The 21,338-nt window shown below is 41.6% G+C and overlaps 1 protein-coding gene across 3 annotated transcripts in view; it reads right to left on the bottom strand.

Annotated features, from left to right (window-relative positions):
- LOC118106129 (neurobeachin) overlaps window positions 1–21,338 on the bottom strand; it is a 180,653-nt gene that overhangs the window by 119,448 nt on the left and 39,867 nt on the right. For all 3 annotated transcript variants that reach the window (XM_035154409.2, XM_035154408.2, XM_047339621.1), the window contains exons 5-13: window positions 20,829–20,950; window positions 18,537–18,663; window positions 15,739–15,858; window positions 14,160–14,306; window positions 8,283–8,480; window positions 8,010–8,143; window positions 5,869–5,977; window positions 4,193–4,345; window positions 2,590–2,758 (exon numbers count right to left, since the gene is read on the bottom strand). In XM_035154409.2, the coding sequence (XP_035010300.2) occupies window positions 2,590–2,758; window positions 4,193–4,345; window positions 5,869–5,977; window positions 8,010–8,143; window positions 8,283–8,480; window positions 14,160–14,306; window positions 15,739–15,858; window positions 18,537–18,663; window positions 20,829–20,950 (1,279 nt within the window). The remainder of the gene's footprint in view (window positions 1–2,589; window positions 2,759–4,192; window positions 4,346–5,868; window positions 5,978–8,009; window positions 8,144–8,282; window positions 8,481–14,159; window positions 14,307–15,738; window positions 15,859–18,536; window positions 18,664–20,828; window positions 20,951–21,338) is intronic.

Below are 21,338 nucleotides of genomic sequence, written 5' to 3' on the forward strand. Positions count from 1 at the left end.
TGATGGAGATTGAAACAGATTATGATTCGGCTTTGGTGCATGTCACAGGCTGAGGAATATTGAGCGATGGGCAACTGTCTGTAAGGGCCTGCAGTGATTCCGTGTGTAAGCGAATGATACATGGCTTTAATTTGATAGCACTTTCTATTAAGACCTGAGGGGGAAAAGAAGGCACTTCCACAAAGACCGAATAGCTGCAGGAGCTTTGTTTTAAACGTCTTCTCCGGGTCCTAAAATTGAACACTTCATTATCTCCTCGGTTCTCTCCCTCTACTTATGCCTTTTTTGGGAGGGGGAGGGGGGGTTATATCTCAGTTTAGAAGGACGGAGAGTAAAACTGCCCTGCAAATAAAGAGCAGATAAATGTAACCAGGCCCACGCTGAAAATGAAGGTGATCCATTTCAGAATATCTCCCCACAAAGTCAACCATTTTGTGAGCCCGTAACAATCCACCGGCAATAATCAGCACCATATTTATAGCTCGATTTGGAAATTCTACATTTTGGGAAAGCAGTAAATAAAGTTGAACAATGTGTCTCTTCTTCCTCCTGTTCTACAAAAGTGAAGATAAAAATATCCTGCATACAGGTGCTATCGTCCTGTGCTTTTGACGTCATTTGGAGCCAGAGTTTAATCTCAATTTGTCCAACTTGTTGCCCTGGAAATGTAAACTACTCTACACCTGGAAACTATCTGGACTTAGTTAACATTAACCTGTCTACATTTAAAGCCTTTGGAAGTGACCACGTTACCCAGGAAGTCTAGAATTTATATAAAATACTCAAACTGACAAAATTCACAAACACTCAACAGAATCATTAAGTTTGTGATAGAGTTTGGTTTCATGTGTATATGCATGGCATCTCCTCATGGGCAACAATGGAAACATAACTGACAGTTTTGCATTTGATATGACTCTGTGAAATGTGGCTCTTCTGTACAGCATTAACACGAGTAACTACAGTGAGTGAAATGCCTCAAATACTGCGAATCTATATACTGATCCGATACCACATCAAGTGGAAATATATTAGATTCACCCAAATATGTTCATGTCTTTCCAATGTACTGCCGCTGACAATTACTGCTTTTAATGTAAGTGATTTGTGGTAATGAAGCAATAATCAGATCCATCTAAACTGTCAGCAATTCATCAAATAAATAAAGATAAAGTTGAATATGCAAGACTTCAGTTTCGAGGGGTGGCACTAGTGTTAGATCAGTACTCGCCACAGAAAGTCCAGTGTTGGGATCAGTGTCGTAAACTGGCTTCTTGTAATACATAGCAGAACTACACTGCAATGCCCGAGGCTCCACAGAAACGGATTTCAACATCAAAATCTATTATTCAGCCGTGGTGATAGCAAAGTAAAAAAACTACCTTGAGTGTCAGAGGTAGTAGACCTTATAGACATTATAGAAATAACGACATGACAAAAGGTTCCTCTGATGACCGTGCTAAATATAGTGCAATGTCCCAGAGCATGAGCTCCAGATATGTTGAGCTTTCATCACTTATTAAGTCCTGTAAAGTTCCATTGCACAGCATCAGTAGGGATGAGGGACACTGCAGCCGAGTGTAAGTAGATGGGATAAGGAGGAAATTAAAATTAGGAGAAGTGAGACTGAAGGGGCTCGTGGTCTGACCTAAATCACAGATATGAGCGCCCATATTGTCCCAGCTAACCTCAGTCTAAAAGGTCACAGCCACTATTAGCAGCAAATCAAGACTCCCACTCCTGACAGATCATAAATGTAGGCCAAGTGCCTTGATGTGGGCTGCAGAAAATGTAAGCTAAAATGCCTCAACATCCGCCCAGTTCTGACGGTGCTTGTGAGAATATATATTTTCCTCTTGCAGTGTAAATAAATACGAAGCTCTCATGTGTCAGAAATTGTCAGTGATCCTGCCCATGCTGGTAAAAGCAAATAAAAATATATTTTCCTGGAAGAACTTTTAACCGTCGGGGTGTAAATTTCCTAAGTGCAGTTTAAAGTGAGCTCTAGAAAAAGCGTTGTAAATAAAAATAAAAACGCCCTATACAATGAAAAAGGTAAAAAAAGAAACAACAGTTCAAGGACACTCACTTCCAGAGCAGCCTGCTTGGTGACATACTGTTGTTCCACAGACAGACGATGCCAGTCATACTATTGGCCCAGGTTTCAAAGGCCCGACGCCCACACCGAGCGCCCTATCGAGATGACAGTATTGATGTGGCGTGTCTGCCTCACTGTCATCTCCACTGATGGCCACGGTCCTAACAGCTGACAGGCACCGACACTTCCATGTGGAGATGAGTCATTTCAAATGTGGGGGGGGGGAGCTGCTGCCATTTCAGGAAGACACTTTGATTGCAGGCTTTGCAGACTTGCACACAACGATCGTGATTGGTTCACACCCTGTGATTTCCTTTTCCAAAACAATGAGCTTCACTTGGATGAGCATTCAGACGGATGGGAAACAGTTTATATAAACAACAAGCCAAAGCAAATCAAATCATATTCCACGGCATAAAGATAACAAATAACCTCAGCTTGACCTATCCTGGGGAAAAGAAATTCAAAAATTACACATATACAGTACTCACCGAGACCCTTTGGCGCGAGGCCGCTGCTGTCTGCAGGGTTGACGGCCCAGTAGTAGTACTTAAGCGTATGCATGAGCTGGAGCACCGTGCCCACTCGACGAATTGTGTTATAGATGGTTGCCGTGCCGATGAACTCAGAGGACAGGTATGTGTAGAGAGAGAGTTGTACCTGGAGAGTGAACACACACACACATTCATGTTGTTAACTGCACACTGTCAGGACACTTATATACATAATTACAGCGTGATCCTCTGAACCGTGTAGAAGAACCAAGACGTTTTACCAAAGAGGATTTGCTCTGGCTGAGCCTTATTATCCTTGTATTCGGATGGTAGGGACGGCCACTGACCCTATGTTACTTCATTTCATAGCCGTCGCTGCTCCACACTGTTCACTGATGATTAGCCTGTCCTCTGTAATTAGCAACAGGCCTGACATGAATTTAATCTCACTCCAGTCATTCTGGCACTGAATGCTTTTTTCCCCCCACTATGCCATAATTTATAGGATATTAATCACGTGTGAGTCATGACTAAATGCGGCAGTGTGGTTATGATGTGAGTGTGATGCGACGTGGTTTGAGGCTACTGATATTAAACGCCGGAGATAACTGAACACCACACTGCTGGTAATGTAATTTCCATGAGAACTAAAAAGAAATAAAAAGCATTCGCAAAACCACATTTTTCTACTTGGACAAGGTCAGCGAGCCCATGCAATTAACGCGTATTGCATGTCGCCATCGTTCACACAGCTGGCTCTCTGTACCCGGTGCAGCTTGAAGATGGGGACAGAGCAAATGTGGACTTTGTTGCACGTCCTCAGGGAAGGAGCCAGTGTAGCTTTCTGTTGTGATGTGGCTAAAAGAGCCCCAACCCACTTCATTACCTCAGTGTGTCTCTTTTCTCTACGCTCCTCTTTGGAAGAGTGTCCCAAACAAGCCTGCGGACACTTTTGCATTAATTTCCTCCTTTTATTTATTCACGGCTTGGACCCACCAGAAACATTACTGAGGCAAATGGATTCGCCGCGCAAACTGGGCTTCTTTGATATACCTCATCCGGTTTCTTCATGGGTCATTATTTAAACGGAGGGAGACAAAATTCATTTAAGAAAGTTGGTTGAGGAAAGGAAGGTGGAAGCAAGCAATGAACCATGCGATAATTTAATATCTTATAAATATGGGAATATGCTGTAGCTGGTGTATGTGCTCCACTCCACTTGACTGAGGACTCCTCCGGCACTTAGCAGCTGGTGGGTGAATGTCAGATGGCTCCTTAACGCAAACCGCCGTAAAAGGCTGAAACTGTCCTTTAACGTGACAACTCAACCAACAGAGTCAGCGGCGTTTTGCATTTGGCTCATTAATACAAGTTCCTCTAACAGAAAAATATGGTTATTTAAATTTGTCCAATTTTTTAAAACACTTGCTATCAAATCCAAACAAAAAAGACACCAGTGGAATATATATTTTACAAAAAACAGGTACGGGAAGATATGCAATTTCAATTCTCGTCTTTTCAAAAACAAGGATGCTGCAAAGGACGCATGAAGCCAGAGACACCTGTCGCCTCTCGGGCTGCGTTTCCTGCAGGAGCTTACCTTGGCAGGGGTGTGGATCCAGATGGCAGCGTTGAACAGGATATGGTCACACAGCTGCTTCAGCAGTGGTGCCCCGTGTGTCAAACCGTCCAGGTACTTTGCAAAGCAGAGGAACTGCTCTAGTACAGACCTGCTGATGTGGGCACGTGACGACTGCAGGAAGAAGCACAGAGTCATGTAGAAGCAAATCTTATCTCAAAGTCTGTCCTATCTTGATACTGACTGGATTATGAAGAGCAAACTCTTGCAGTAACTTTTCATGAAATATCTCTTTGGAATGAATGATCTAAATGACTCAAAGTAAATTTTATCCTATATAGGCTGGCGCTTCCAAATTTAACAAAAGTGAGAAACATTTGTGGGAGCAACAGAGATTATAAAAAAAACATCTCATTTGTATACAACCTAATGTGATCGTTTACATTTTCAAATCCTAAATCCAAATTTCACATTGACAATTGGACTTCAATGATCAGATCAGAATGGTTAAGACAAGAAGGTTGAAGACAACACAGAATAGAGAGATGCCAGAAGAAACCTTTTCCTTAGGTATGTATTTAATAGACGCTACTAATTGTTTATTTTGTATTTTACTTTGGGTGCTGGTTAAATGTTGCTTGTATTAAAATATCTAATTCAAAAGTATCATGAAAAAACAATAGATCAAATAATTTAGTTTCTGCAAAACTCAGTGTTTTCCCCCTGGCGTGCAGGTTTAATTAAATGATAATCAAGTTGTGTGTTCTTCAGGTTCTGTAGTATCATGTTGGTATTGGTGAATGAATCTAAGAAAGAATGAATGAACTAAATTAGGGCACTTTTGTAAATGCTTGACTTTGAGTGATTTTCACATTGACATGGACCATTACTGCTCTTGTCTAACACCTGCTCTCCTCCCATGTGGTGGCTTGGTCCGGGCAGCAGAGACGGAAAATGAAGGCATGGGGAGAAGGGAAGGTGTGGTATAAACAGATCAGGAGCAGATGGCGTGAGATGTGGAAATGTGAAACCTGGCAGCGGGGAAGGAAGGGGAAAAAAAAAACCTCAGGTGCCGACTGTGTCTGGCTGTTAGTTAACAGCAGCTGAAGCCAGTAGGCAGGCAACTCACTGAGTGACAAAGTGGAGTCATTTCTCGGTGACTCCAAAAGAGCCAACACTCTGGGGAGGCCGCGAGAGAGAAGCTCGATCTGCATCACAAAATGGGTAAATAGAGCAAAGACTGATGCAGAAAGAGAGAGATAAACCAACAGGGGAGAGGAGAGGAAGGCATGTCGTCCTGTGGTGTTGTTCTTAAAGCTCTGTCTAGTTCAAAGACACGTTCAGGTTCCTGCTACAGGCAATGGAAGATCAGAGTGTTGACAAGGCTCGGAGAGTACAGACAGGAAACGATGCATCTTGATAGTGGGGAAGGTGAAACACATTTCAAAAAACAGAGGCTTGTTCAGTGGAAAAATATGTGAAAGCGGCATGTTCCCATTCATTTCAAGGAATTAAAGAGTTTATTTGACATTTATTTAAAATAATATAATTTGACATATACTATATATTAATCTGACAATGAGCCATTACTAATTTTATTCTTTAAACCTGTGCTTTTCTTATTAAACAATGTCAAAATGTCTCACTGAATTTGCCAAACAGTTGCGATATGTACTGGAGGCTGTAGTATACTCTACCTTCTCTAGCAGGTATCCAATCACCAAAAAGCCCTTTCCCCCGAGCATCTGCTCCTGCATGGCCACAGAGCTCTTGAGCAGCTCAATGAGAAATGCCAGGAGAGTGGCACTGAGAAACAAGAGAGCACAAGTTCTCACAAGGGAATAAAAAAAAAAGTCATCTATCCACACACTCATCAGGTGCTGAAGGAGTTATTCTACAAAGAACAGCAGCACGAGGACACAGTGGAGCAGAGGAGAGGGGGGAAAAAACAAGGTCATTTTCAGAGGATGTCAGTAATCAGCTGGGAACTCCAGCTCGCCACTTTCATCCCTCTTCAATTCAGAAAGAATCCTGGGCTCTATAGGAACACAGTGGTGTGGGGGTTAAAGTTTAAACATGATGTGTGCGTCCCAAAGTCTGAGACCACTTGGGAGAGTGGTATGCAAGCGTGTGTGTGAGGTGGGGGTGGAGGTGGGGGTGGGGGAGTGCAGAGACGATTTTTGCTCTTCTTTGTTGCAGCGTTTTTTCAGTCGAAGCCTTCGGCTGAGTGACACTGGTGCTCGGTGACACTTATTAATCGGCTTTCCCTCAAAGTCTCGAGTGGCCTCTGCTCCAGCACAACAATCAGTGAGACACTATCCCTCCTGCACAGGCTCGCCCATAGATTTTGCACATACACTGCATAAATGCATACAAACTAATTTGAGTGAATGTTAACTTCGCTCTGTGTGCCTGTCCACCTTATCAGTTTAATTAAGTAGCTACTCGATTCTGCTCCGACTATGAGGGGAACACACACAGAAGTGGGAAACAATCTGCTCCGTGTTCTCTTGGTTCAGACTATGATCCTTTACAGCAGGCAAAGCTTCAATTTAATTTGGCAGAGCAGCAGTGGCAGATGTTAAATCAGCACAGTTTGGAAATTGAGGTGGTAAAAAAAAAGTACTGGGTTTATTAAATCGATATTCGCCAGTGCAGTTGAGAGAGGCCGCAGCAGATCCACAGGCACGGCAGAGAGATAATTGTGGCCGAGGCTTTGAACTCTTCGGCTCACCAGGCTTTAGATGGACTCGGTGCACAAGCCAAGGCAAGGACAAAGTAAGTCTGAATGCCGAAGGAGAAGGAGGGACAGAGAGCAGAGATGAGAGGGAACTACAGAAGCACAGAGCTGTGGGCATTGGGGGGGTTGTGCTGCTATGTGGTCGCTCCTGTGTCTTTCCAGTCCCACTGCTGTTGCTGACTAACATGGGATTAGAGTCGAGCTCAGACTCCATTCAGGGCACAGCGGGGACACTTTGGACCGACCAGCTAAGTACATGTATGTTGGGACCAGTCTAAACCAGGGAGTAGAGATAATAAGGACTTGACTACAGCTTGACCACTGTGACTTACCATGACGTCATCCACTGGTTTGCTTACTGCAGTTTTGAAACATCTAGTTTGGCGTTTTTTCTGCAACCAGAAGTAACCACATTTGGAGGAAAGAGGGGAGGAGCCTGACAGAGCGCGAAGACACCTGTGACCTGCACCCATTGGACGGTACAAGCTGTCAATTACACGGTATCCATTGTCTATTTTCCTTTAAATGGGACCATAATTTACAAAATAAACATCATGCTGGATTAAAGACAACTTCAAATTTGAGATTAAAACTTTCCATGTTAATATATACAATATAATAATGCTGAAAAAAGTACTTGATGTAATAAACACTTTAATCACCACACTGTTTATAGATTCTGGAGGTTGAGACCGTATCATCAAGACGTTATGTAACATCATTTCACATCAGCAACCTCAGCACTGCTCAATCCTCACTGTATTTCCCATCGGGATTAATAAAGTCGTTTTTTTTTGTTGAATTCTCTTCTCATGCTCCTGAGGCTCAGTGCCTGTAACCACAACACCACCCAAATAATGATGATAATTTACTTCAAGTATATGACATCCCAGAAAGGATAAATAAATAAGATGCCTCCCCACGTTTGTTTTGGCTGATAATAAAGATGAACATACATTTGTAGATAGAAAAATCTACCTTTTTGCAAAAGAGGGTTCAGCACAAAATCTCCAAAGTTTTGTAACCCTACAATTCCCATTTGTATATATTCTAATGCTTCAACATGCCGTGTGCACCAGTAACATTTCTATTTCTTACCAAACAGTGGTTTCCACCTGGCTGTCGTTCAGCTGATGATAGTCCAGCTGAGCAAAGAGGGGAAAGAGCACCTGGATCCCACCGATGGAGTGGATGGCACTGTGGATGGAGTGAGTCACCGTGGCTTTCACATCCTGCGAGGAGAACACGAAACGCAATAAAAAAACTCACCTATACCGTGACATTTTGAAAACCAGTGCAGCAGAACTGAAAGAATCACAGCCTGAGATAATGTACACAGAGTAAGAGAAGGCTTGAAGTGAAGTAGCTGACCTGTAGCATGAGGGCGTGTGGTGAGTGCACAAAGATGGAGGCGTTTTCTTTAGGCGAGGACTCCAGGCAGAGCTGAGCGTCGGTGGCCTTGGCGTTATAGGTGAAGGAGATGGAGCTGGCTAACTTGCCGTCGTACAACACCAGCTTGTGATGCTCTGCTAAGTGGATATCACTCTCTGACTTGAACTTGAATGTGCTCTGAAAAGAAGAGAAGAAGATGGTGAGAGGGAGCAGCTCCTTCCCGCTCATGCAGCCCGTCAGGTGTTGTCTTTTAATTATAACTTGATTTAAACACATCAATTTGAGAATCAGAAATGGCAAGATTAATATTTTTTGTGTAGCAGCAAACACACGTTTCTAGAGGTTAAGATCTGTTTCTTTCAAGGTCTATAAAAGGCTATTTGCATGGTATCAGTGATGCAAACAGTACAAACCAATGTAACAAAATTAACAAGTGTGCAAAGTAACCAGAAGTACAATGTGATTTTGCTTAAGAAAATCTACATTTAAAGTGCAAGAAAATACAAAAGCAAGAAAAACAGGGACTGCAATTTAATTTCCAAGTAAATGAAACATTCTAATTAAAATGATTGGTTTATATTTCACAGTGCACATATATAAATGTTTTTTTATCTTTGTGTCTCACAGGGGTTATAATAGCACAGTTTTCTTTACTGAAGAAATGTTTTTCCTCTTTAAATACTCCTTGCCCTTTGGTAGAGGAGCAGATATAAAAAGAGTTATATTCAATACGGCTGGAAACAACATCAGAAAAAAACATGAAGATATCAAACCGTTTTGCAAACATTTGTTGAGATCACAATAAAGACTTTCATCGGATTTATTAAATTTCTACTTCACGTTCAGTCCACAAACAGAGGAAACAATAATAGAATAAATTTGCACCCAGGAGAGATTAATCGATAAACCTTTTAGCAAATTGTATGTGTTGTTGTGGCCTTAATTCTGAATGGAATACGCTGGTGACCTAATGACTTCAATGATTAATCTTCTCTTTATAGGCATCAATGTGGTGTCTTGTATTATATATTTTTAATACGTCATATGTGTCTTGAAAGTGAGTAAGATCTCATCAACACGCCTGGATTGCTGCGTGAAAAAAACCCCTGCAGGTTCCATTAGTCTCAGAAGTGTCTCAGAAGCACATTCATTAGGGCTAACATAACAAATAGCTGATCGATAACAGACTAGTCCTAATTTACTGAATCAATTAGCTGTTGACAGAGGAGCTGAATTACTCCGTCAGTGCAGTGTGAATGGAATATGCTTAATAAGGGAATCAATTCCTCTAATCAGAAGGGTTGAATTAATTATGGATGAGAGAAATGTTTTTCCCTTCCCTCTCCAATTCAGTGACAGCGAGCGGATGAAGATAAGATAGAGAGCGAGAGCAGCAGCTGAAGTAACAGTGGAGAAACATCCAACTCATTAAGATATGATAGGATGTTACACAACACATGCAAACAGGGTTCATGCACTTGCCTAAATTAAGGATAAATTAAGGTAGTAAGTGGATTAAAAGGGCGAGTCAGGTTTTCAGTTGTACGACGACTCTGCATTGCTTAAAGTTATATCCTATACTTCCTACAAATACTGAACCACACTACATTTTAATCAGCTCGTCTACATTAGAGTTTCAAATGTAAATATCCTAAGCAGAACTTTATCCTCTGTGTTTCTCATTTTACTTTGAGAAATGAATTTCGGGCTCCAAACGCCAGTGGCCAGAATGTGTGCACACTGGCTGACACTTGCCTTGCAGCAGGAGTCGAGCAAGAGTTGTGCAGAAAGGAAAGTGAGAGGGTTGAGCCTCACTTAATGATACATCTCCTTCCAGTCAGATGATGAAAAAAGCATAAGGGGTTTTATGTTCATCTGCCTTGATCAAGTCCACACAACAGCCAGCGTGCATCACATCATGTAGTCTCTAACATCCTTCAAAAGGTTCCAAGCTCATGGAAACCAAGTGACAAGAAATAACAAGCTCCAGTGCCCTGCACTTTAGTGGGAGCCCTGTCGCAGTGTGAAAATAATGATCTCTAGGGTTTTGGCTCACAGGCCCTGTAGTGGAACAGCATCGTTCCATGGACCAGCCGGTCATTTAAACAGATTAGAGCACAGTTCCTACTTTCTCATCCCCGCAACTCCCTTCAAGAGCCGACGACAGTCCCTTGTTACCTGCGGGCTGAGCACCACTGCAGATTGAGACAGTTTAGTCAATTATGCAGTGATTTCGAGTTAAATTGATGAAATGCTCTTTTACGTTAAAGCAATTTCTCTGAAGACTCAACTATGATGTGTGATGAATCGTCTCTATTTTAATTCACGCAGCACGGAGAGGTTGATCTCCATCATCTTAAGTTTTAATACCTTTTGGATTCAGCACTGCAAATTAGTTTGTCCGTCAGTTCGCAGGATGCATCTCAAAAAGCTGTTAGTGGATGTCAGCATTGGCCCAGGATTACGTTTGTTATAGATCCAGATCAAAGAAAGTGTTCAGGTTTTTTTTTTGCATATTGCAAGACACAGACATTCGGAACAATTCATCTATTTCCTTTACTTACTTTAATGAAAAAAACCCTGTTTATCCCAGAGCTGTCTGTACCAGTCAAGTGTATTTTGACGCAGACAAAAACAACATTTAACATTTTCTGTTGCGGAGCCTCGTGGGATTTCTACTTGTGAAAAAAACGGTGTTGTTGCTGCATTGACAGCTTCCAGGCATTTACAGGCAGGCAGGTTTTCTAAAAAAAAAAAAAGCCTCCATCTGCAGGTATATATGTAGACCTGCCTAATGTGTCAGTCGTTCTGACACCTGTGAGGTTGTCGTGTAATGTTCTACCTCAGATATTGCATTACTGCACGGCCCCTACACAGAGATAACATTTGTCTTCTCTGACAAGGGAGGACCAGAACTAGGCTGCTCCTCAGTCTCTTCTACAACAAGCTGTGGTGCAAACTGCAGAGAAGTGCTGGCACAAATTCAATGAGCTGAGCCGCCTCCTGTAGAACACATACAGCAGCGATGACAGTGAAGACAGAAATAAGTTTAAGTGCATGATATGAGAAGACTTCAAGTCATAGCTTAATTGTTTTGACGAGCCAACTCGGTGAATAAAAGTTTGTGTTCAGTGAAGGTGTCACTGGATATTTCTTTGACGGATCTTACTTAATGAACCCAGAACGGGCTATTTTACAGATACAGTACAGCACATATCAAGGGAAAAACACAAGAAAGCTGCTTTCAGTCGTGCATTTAAGTCCCGACATTTTCCGGGAGCCCCCAAAATGTGAGAGTGAGCCCGTCTGAGGATACAGCAGTAAGATTTCCAGAAAATGTGGATATGCTGTAATCAAAAACACGAGATTTCCCAGGCACCACCTCTCATCTGACTCAGACAATCTCCTGCTGTGTTCTTGAAAAGCAAACTCCAGACAATGTCCAGACCCAATTCACAGAGTTCACGTCTATAAAAAACATCAAAAGAGAGCTTTTTAAAAATATTCTGTTGGGTCCTGTTTGCTAGCATCCGCTTCAAATCATAATCGTCATTAAATGTACATCTCCCAGAGTTGGGATTCTGTTCTATAGGAATCCTTCAGCCCGCAATTTCCGAGAAATTCCCCAAAGACTTATGAGCTCCCAGCTGAGGCGGAAGTGATGAATGACAGTCCGATACGACAGCCAGCTGCTGTCAGCCTCAGCGTCTAGACCCACCACCGCTCCTCGATACTATCTCTGTCTGGTGAGGTTTCGAGTCATAATAGCAATATACAGCACATGTTGTCTGGTGCCATCTCAGGTCAGAGTGCAAACAGCGATATGAAAAGAGCACGGGGAACAGATTCCACTAACAGGTCTGTCAGATTTACAGCCATAAATCATAATGTGCAGTAGAAGAAGTGACCCTAGGCAGCGATGATCTCTGCATATCAACTAACTGCAGACATTACCGTTACATTCAATGCAGCGTGGGAGCAAAGGGAAGAGTGTCAAACATCGAGGAAGGATGAGGGGACCAGGGATCAGAAACTATATCACAAACCAGCTCATCAATGGAGCTGCATTAAAACAGATATCAAGAAAAGCTGATGAACATTGTGTAGCGGCTGTAACCTGCTGCACTCGAGGACTAGCAGCTCTCAATCAGAACAGACAGGCCTCTCGTCGTCGGGACAGTTCTCCCATTGCAGCGATCAATCAGTGAGCCTGACAACTCTCTGACCTTCCTCATCAACTCACCTGGCCGGCTCGGTCCCGCTCACTATTACCAGCGCTGTTCACAGCTTCATCAATTGTGGGTAATTGTCTCCCCAGGACACGCTCTTCATTATTTTGAGAAATCTCTAGGATTGATCCTTTGTGTGTTACCTGTCTAATAGAAGGTCTAGAGCCACAATTAAGGAGGGAAAAGGAAAGTCGCCAGCCTTTAGCGAAAAAGACCAAACAATGACTTCTACTGGGAATTTCCAGGCTTTTATAGACCTGACTGAAATCACAAACATCCGTCTCATGATGCTGGACTGTGGAAGTTTGAACTTAATACCACAGACGGTGATTCTTTCCTGCCATAAAAAAAAAAACTTGTCTGAAAAGCAGCTAGAGAGCAAACAGAGGTGGTGTAAAATGGCCGGAGGTGTTGTAAAATCTGGGACATATCCTGGGTTTAAATTTGATTTGTCAGTGCATGTAATTCCTCCATTTTGTGACAGAATGGAAAGCTTAACGCTGAGAAGAAACAGCATGACCACTGTTGAGCACCACTCAGTTCTTTATTCATATATTTTAAAATGTTACAGACCGGTTTTTAAATTCAAAATCAAAATGTATTTACAAAGTTACATAAAAGGATGTCTGCAACATTTCGAAGCCGTACGTTTCTCAAGTGTTTAGGCAACAGTCGGATTCCGGGAGATTTCTCAGGCCTGCGCCAAGTCCTCCACAAGGCTTGTTTCAGTAATTGTCAATATTACTGAAAGCAGGTGCAGCTGTTTTCTAGAATCTTCTGGTATGAGATGGAGCTTGGTGAGTGCCACTTGGTCTAAATAGACTCCTCTGTTGTATAGACACTCTATAAATGCTTCCTTTTGGAAATATTGGGAAACACACCATGAACTTAAATTGTTATGTAGATGATACCCAATTATATTTACCAATTAAGCCAGATGAAACCAATGAGTTAGCTAAATGTAAAGAGGCTTTTTTTGCGATACAGAACAAGATGACCTTTCAATTGTCAGGCTCCTCTCCTGTTGAACCATCTTGCAAGTTTATGTTCAGGAGGCAGAAAACGTCTACATATTTTAGAGTAGGCTTAAGAATGTCCCTTTTGATAAAGCTTATAGTTAGGGCTCGCTCAGGCTTTGCCTTACACCATCTCAGAGTTACAGGCCTATGCTGTTAGGGGAACTCCCATGATGCACCAAGCTCCTCTCTCCTCCATCCGCTCTGGGGTTGTGACCCTATTAATAATAAACCTGAGCAAAAACGACCCTTCCACAGGTAGAACTCCAAATAAAACGAATTTAAATAAAAATATGCAAACCAAATATTCACAATCACTGTTTTGGTCTTTGTCCGGGGGCTTGGGAGCGCTAAATCTGCTGCAGCAGACATAAGTCGGATCAGGACTCTTTCCCCTCGGAGCGCCCGCTGCTTCCCTCCGCGTATTGTGCCATTATTTCTCAGAAGCAGGTAATTTATGTGGCGGGTTATCTGGGAGGAAAACCCAAACTCCCAAGATTGAGACACAAGTTGAAGGAAGGGCAGGGCAGAGCCGGGCCTTGATTCCACAGATTGATAGGTAATGCAGACTGCTTACATGTAATCTAATTCAGTCAGCCTCCGGTACATACCTTGTAGCCTGGCCCAAGCTGATGAATTGCAAATATCTGTGCAGGATTGAGGGCTTCACTGAACACATAGACGGCTCCCAGCTGCCCGCAGAATACTCTGTTAGCGTCCGCTGTCTCAGAGGACCCGAGGAAGCACTTATCATAACTCTGCAAGAGGGACACAGAAAGAGAGGCTCATTCACTGGAAAATGTCTGGAGCATCCAGACCAAGATGTCGTCTTTTCACTTTCTATCTTGTTTCGGTGCTTACCTTGGCAATTCTCCCACTGAACAATGAAAACTATGGCTGATTTATGAAGATATGAAACCTCAATATAACCTCAGGGGCAAAGAGGGAGAATGTGTGCTGTGATTACATTAAGGATCAAATTGAAGGATAACTTAAAATGTCAGCAGCTAATTACAAAGCAGCTGACGAATCAGTCGGCATGAAGACCTTTACAAGTGGAACTGAAACTAAACGATCACGTCTATTTATAGAGAATTCCAAATCTTGATTAAGCTCATCTTTCATTAAACCCTGTTAGAAGCGCAAACAAAATTTAACACTATGCTTATCCAGACTAGCTTCAGTCCAACTTTTAAACCGGCAAGAGCAGAGGGATGGTATTAATCTTTCTACATCTCTAGGCGAGTAACCTTAGGACATGGGAGCGTTATGATATTAAAAATATATCTAAAAATGGGAACATTTAAGTTTAACATTACAGCCTCAAACGAAGAGAAAGAAGAATCAGAAATTACAAGGATAATACAAAATAACTACAAGTTAAAATCTAATGTCTACTTACAACTTCTAACCCGAAACCCACCACATGTAGCACCGATCTGGCTGTCAGCTTATGAGATTAGATCCACACCACATGTCCTACTGTGTGTAGAATACTGCTTTATATGGCATTTAAATGTGGTGGTGGTGGGATTATTTATGACATCTCATTTTATACATTTTCATATGTCTTTCACTTTGTTTAAATGGTTTCATTTTGTATTGGGCAGTGGTATCCAAGACTAATGTTAATTTATGCTAAACCTTCTCCTCCATCACAAACAACCAAAGTCAATATAAAGTAACATTTCATGAACCACACATATATGAAAACCTTATGACTTGTGCAACAATCACAGGAACTCAATGCTACAGAATGAAAAACCTTTGAAAACAACACACGGTTACACTAACATTCACAATATGTTCATACATTTTAAAGAAGAGAGGCTTAGTGTAATGATATTTACATCATCTGCAAAGATATATACTGCAGTTACTCTGATTTAAGTATTTTTATTCAAATCTGTAATACTATATTCAAACTTCCACCCTCGAGTGCGGCACAATTCTCTGAAAAATGGATATTCAAACTGAGACTGAACCATCAGTCATATTTATACCCATCCATGTGTATATAATAAAACCTCTTTTGCTCAGTGAGCACTATTGTTTGATCGATTTCCCCCTCACAAGTTCCAGCCATTCAAAACGTCAGCGTCGCAGCCTCAGTCGGTCCAGCTCCAATAACAGACAAAACCGGGGGACAATGTGACAACGGAGAAGAAGAGTGAAAAGAAATGGGCTTACATCATTTGTGTTGACGTGCCATGCCATGTCTCCGTACGACACAAGCTGCCCATTAACGTAGCATCGGATTTCACTGTTTCTCCAGCGGCTGTAGATGTTAACGATACTGATCATGTACCACTGAGGATGAGAAGAGAGTCAGATTGAAGAGATTTAATAAGTGAGCTACACAACAGGTTAAGCAGTTTTACACTTAACTACACTGGGTAATAGAGCAATGTATCCAACATTTACAGTCAGCACTACAATTTGTTTCTTTTAAAAGCCAGAGATGAAGATACATCTGACACTAACTAGAAAGTCATGAGGTTTGTCACCTATTGTTTTTAAATCTGCAGCGAGAGATAGTGAATAAATACATTACAGCAAAGGCCAGGAGGAGGTGAGGAGACGCATTATTCTGTCTGCACGAAGCCACATCAGACAAAAGCTTATTCAGGGTTAAAACACTAACTGCAGCCAGAGAAGTGACTTTTAAAGATGTCATGGGGTTACAAAAAAATAATTTAAATTAATAACGATTTCTTAACAACTCATCTTTAAACAAATAACATTACTTAAAAATCAAAAAGCAATTATTACTACATTCAAAATGAAAACATGCAACAAGTTATTCGTTTCAGATTTTAATGTCTGTAACAGCTTTCCCAAATGTGATCGATTTTATTATATACTCCACTAAACCCTTTTTAATTGTTGGACCAAGTCAATAAAGTGGTAAATACGGCCTTAAGTGCCGAACATAAAGTTATACAAATCAATTTTAAACCTAAATTGCTTTGCTCATATTTTCTAATCCAAAAACCCATCCATGCATTATTCATTCCATCACTTTGGAGCTTCATTTTTATTTCTTCCAAGTTCTCTGTTTTTTATCCGAGGATTTATCTCACATTCTGCGCTGCTGATGCAGCAGTACGAGAACTGATGTTAGTTCTTTTGATTTAACATTGAAAGTCTGTCCAAATATTTCTCCTTGCTTTGAAGTGGAAAGTTGGAAATGACGGACTCAGTTGAGCCGTGAGTCTAGACGTCAGGATTCAGCCTTAAACACTCGATATATAAAGAAAGGCTGCAGCATGACCGTAAACCTTTGTGCTGGACGGCTTCAGAATATAAAAGAGGTGGATCAAATGACCACACATCAAAAAACATGAAAAAAAAACATAATTACACACGGTGCTTGACAGCTTTTTAGTCGTAGAAGTGTATAAGATTTTTCCTTACTCGACAACAAACAAATTAATACCCGAGGGTTCCTTTTCTTTCACCTTCATATAATTATTAATTACAACCATCTATAAGCCACGGGCGCAAACATATTTTCAAGTAGCTGAGAAAACAATGTATAACCAGCCTGAAGAGCCTGGGCTTAATTTCTCAAGACATTGTTTCCTAAAAGCTCCGGAAGGTCAAAACCTACCAACAAATGTGTGATTTGTATCTGTGTTAACCCCTGACAGGAGTATAACATGCAGCTTGCAGACAATAATATGGTTTCAACCTGGTGCCACAGAGCAGAGTGACTCACTTAGACACAATCCAGCTGCTCAGTATGAACATTGGAGGACACTGACACAGACAATCACAGCATCTCCCGTGTGTCTATGTACCCACTATTTATTGGTTTGACCATAGAAGGGCACAGCGAGCCGTCTTGTGAAATTACAACTGCCTGCACACAAAGGTGAGGACACTGGGAAGAGGATTCATGGCTGAGGGGAAGAGGCCGAACGGCCAGGGCGTAATTTAGAAAGGCACTTTCCTGCAGATGTCTGGACCCAAAATCAATTAAAAAACGTAATTCAATGGTTTTTTTATCTTCTAAGAGCTTCAACAGAACGATACCTGCGCTGGAGCAGTGCTACTGGGGTGACTAGTTGTTCCCAGGTGTTGTGTGAAAGCTCTAATTGTTTGACACATGTTTTGAGCCAGTTTTCCGTCTGTGCAGGGACATGCATGCTACACTGACATTCCACGCTAGATTAAGTTTCATTTTTTCATCTACATTTACATCCAATTACACCAGTAAGACTCCTCTGGGGGTCTTAAACACTTCAGGCTCATGTGCAATGTTGTAATGCCAATAAAAGAGCAGGTGGTGAGTAGGGCAGGGTGATTTAAAAGAGCAGAATGATTTCTGTTTGGAGCAAAACTAAAAGCCTTTCGCTATTTGCCTTCAGCTCGTCTCACAACCAGATGCAGTTCTGGCATTTAGTTGGATGGTTTAATACGCTTCATATTTCGATGTGGTTAACAAAGCACCTGTCTTGAGTTTCCACTAATTCAATTCAAATGGCTTCAAAATTATGTATTTTCATTTTCGTATCGATGGGTATAAACTATATGGATCTAAAAACATGGATATAAAAATGGACGACATGACATCTCCCTAAAGTGAAGCCAAAACATCTTGATCACCCCCTAGGGGCCGCTTCTGTCAACAGATGGGACATGGACCAAACTAAAAAGTCAAATCACATGTTAAATGTCAATTTGGATGTTTTTTGTCATTTAAGGTAGATCTTATCACACTTACATATGTGTTCATGTTTCTGATATGTTTAGAAAAGACAGCAAAGACTGACTTGTGATTGGTCGAGCGTGTGTATCGGCAGGACCAATATCACAGCTCCATCCCCAATTCGCCCTTGACTCTGTCTGTAAATTTATTACCAATTTCAGCTTCGTTTTTGTAGAATGGGAGGAAGTAGAGAGGCATCGTCCATCTCTATGCTCTAGATAAGGTTTTTCTGATATGTGGAACACATGAATTAAAAAGCTAAAGCTGGCCTTACCTTCCTTGGCTGAAAATCGTACTTCACACAATGCTGGAAACCTTTTCCTTTAGACTTGAGTGATGTCACGATCAAGCAGTTACCGACAAAGTGTGCAGAGTAGCCGATGCCTTTGCTTGTGCGAAAGCTGTAAAGGGAGACAGAACAAATTATGAGCTGCACACTTAACAGGTTAAAAATAATTAATTCATCAAGAAGAAGGATTAATGTATTTCAGGTTCCTGAAGACCAAAAAATCCAGTCTACATTTTTTTGTGCTTTTAAGTGTTTGTTTGGATATTTCCTCCTTGGCATACTGCATATATGCAAACAAGAAACAACTTCCTTCTGAATAATAAAATTCATGTCAACATACTATTTAAATGTCTTGTGCAATGTGACAGATACGGACATTCTCCTGAGAATTGGGATGTTGCCCTAAACCAGTAAGAACAGTGAAATACAAGAGACGAGACTACAGCAACATGGAAACTTTGCAGGCACAGAACAAAAGACTTCAGTTGATGAGCACACTTTAGTGATTTTGAGTCTTTTACCTCTACTTGACTCCATAGCACTGAAAAATGCCACAGACATGAACAAAAAGAGCAGAACCTGTGCAGCCCACACTCAAACAACCTTACAATACTAGATCCCCATTCTTTCCCTGCTTGGGCCAAACATCTTTTTGACTGCAGACATGTTCTCACTACACTCCTACAGTCTTAACGTCTATAGCAGTCCCCCAATCTTCAAAGCCCTCCACCACCACCCACCCACTGGGATCAACTAAGACAAGCAGACCTCTTTGGCAAGGCAGATAAAGAGCGTAGGCTTTCATACTGCCGGTGCTTGCGGGGCCAGAGATGTAGAGCCCCACACCTAACAGTGGACAAGCCTGTCTGTGATCACACATCAGGAGGAAAGCAGAAACCTTGGTTCGGCTTCTGAAGATACAATTCTCTTTTTGTTGTTGTCTGCATGCCCTGCCACTGAGCTGCGAGGCCCTCCGAGAAATGCATAAACAGGATTAGCTCGGCATATCTCGCCATTTTTGTGACTCTGTCAGAATGGAATTGCTGCCACATGAATATCAACAACTTCGCTTAGCCAATACTTCTTTCTTCCTTTTTGATGTTACACATCAGAGAAGCGCAGAACTAGTCCTTCCAAGGTGAGAAGATTCTTTAATTCAAAGTGTGTGATCCAGGTGAAGCGACGGCAAGCAGCAGATGGTGAACACTGAACCAAACTCCCAATACAATCTGTATTCTGCACTCTCTCTGTCGTTCCCTTCAACAATTCCTTTATATGCCCCGTTGTATTCTGTGGTTTTTCTTTCACAAACAGCAGCTTAACATCCCTGTGCTTGAAGGTTATTGATTTTAAGCGCTAATTACCCACAAGTCCTTGCAAGAGCTGCTTATGTGGCCCTTATGAGGCAGATATTCAAATCTAAATTAATACTTCCACAGTGCCTCCCACTGGAGCTGTCCACCTCTGTAACAATGTCAATGTCATCTTTAGTCATACAGCACATTTAAAACAACTTGGTTGACCAAAGTGTGAAAAAATGGTGTACACTAAAACTACTTTAACCTTGAAAAACAAGTTCCAGTCGTAAACCACTTAAATGAGAAAATCAGTGTAGGTCAGAGTATCACACAGGGTATATATTTGTCAGCTAGAATAACCATTTTGCAGTTATATGCCTTCACTACCCAGTGACGTTGCAGTTTACATGTCTGTCTAGACTCCACTTCAGATAATGTAACTGTATAATGAATGCAATGGAGATTTTAACAGAATTTAATGAACGTGATGAAGTGGAATGACCAGAAAAATGTTTTTGCAGATCATTATTATGTCACACTGAAGCTGACCTTTGACCTTGCTGATGTAAAATGCCATCATCCTTTCACCCCATTCTCTTTTATACTAAATATCTGTGTGAAGAGCACAGTGACCCTGACCTTTAAATTTTAATAAGGTTATTTCTGAGTACAAGTGAAAGTTTGTGCAAAATTCCTGAGGCATCACTTCAGGAGTAAATGTCGAATGGATGGACACAAACATGAAACACACATTCAGCCTCGGCTGTTGGGAGCACAGAGGCTTAATGAAGCCGCTGGTAAAATGCAGGTCGCTGCAAAGAGGGAATCGTTTCTAATACAAAGCTCACCCAATTAGATTGATAAAAAAAAACAAGAAAGTGTAATTTTCTTCTCCTTGGCGTCATAATGTAGATTTACAGCCCCTGAGAGAGACACAGGAGTCGACTGAGGACAGCAGCGTGTGTAATTGGGTACCCACCAGTAGAGGTATGGTTTGTCCTTGTCGACGTTGATGTTATTCAAGGGATCCATTCGGAACCAGGTGTTGAACGTAAACCCATTCTGATAAGGCCACTTGGCAATAGGAGGTAAAGCAATGGCCTGGGACAAAAACCAAAACAGTGGCAAAAGACACAATTAATGGGGTCTGAATACTTTCTGAATGCATTATACGTGTTTTCCCTCCAAAATGGTGCTAGGAAACTGCTTGCATTAAATTCCTGCGCATGCTAAATATGTTTTGGTGGCAAGTGTCCAGCCTCCTTGAAATAAATCCAGACACAATTCTAGCCCTTCATTTGCATTTCGCTAAAGTTAAACTAAATCTCAAAGTTTGTGGAAAGAGTCGTTTCATTCAAGCCTTTAGCCAATCGCCACCATATGACGAAATTACTCTGACAACTTATTTACTTACTTCAAGCATGATGCAAAAAGATGCAAATGTAACGTCATCCCTCTCTCTCCCTCTCTCTCTCGCTCCCTCCCCTGA

The sequence above is a fragment of the Hippoglossus stenolepis genome, chromosome 4 (genome assembly GCF_022539355.2).
Source record: "Hippoglossus stenolepis isolate QCI-W04-F060 chromosome 4, HSTE1.2, whole genome shotgun sequence".
Lineage (NCBI taxonomy): Eukaryota > Metazoa > Chordata > Actinopteri > Pleuronectiformes > Pleuronectidae > Hippoglossus > Hippoglossus stenolepis.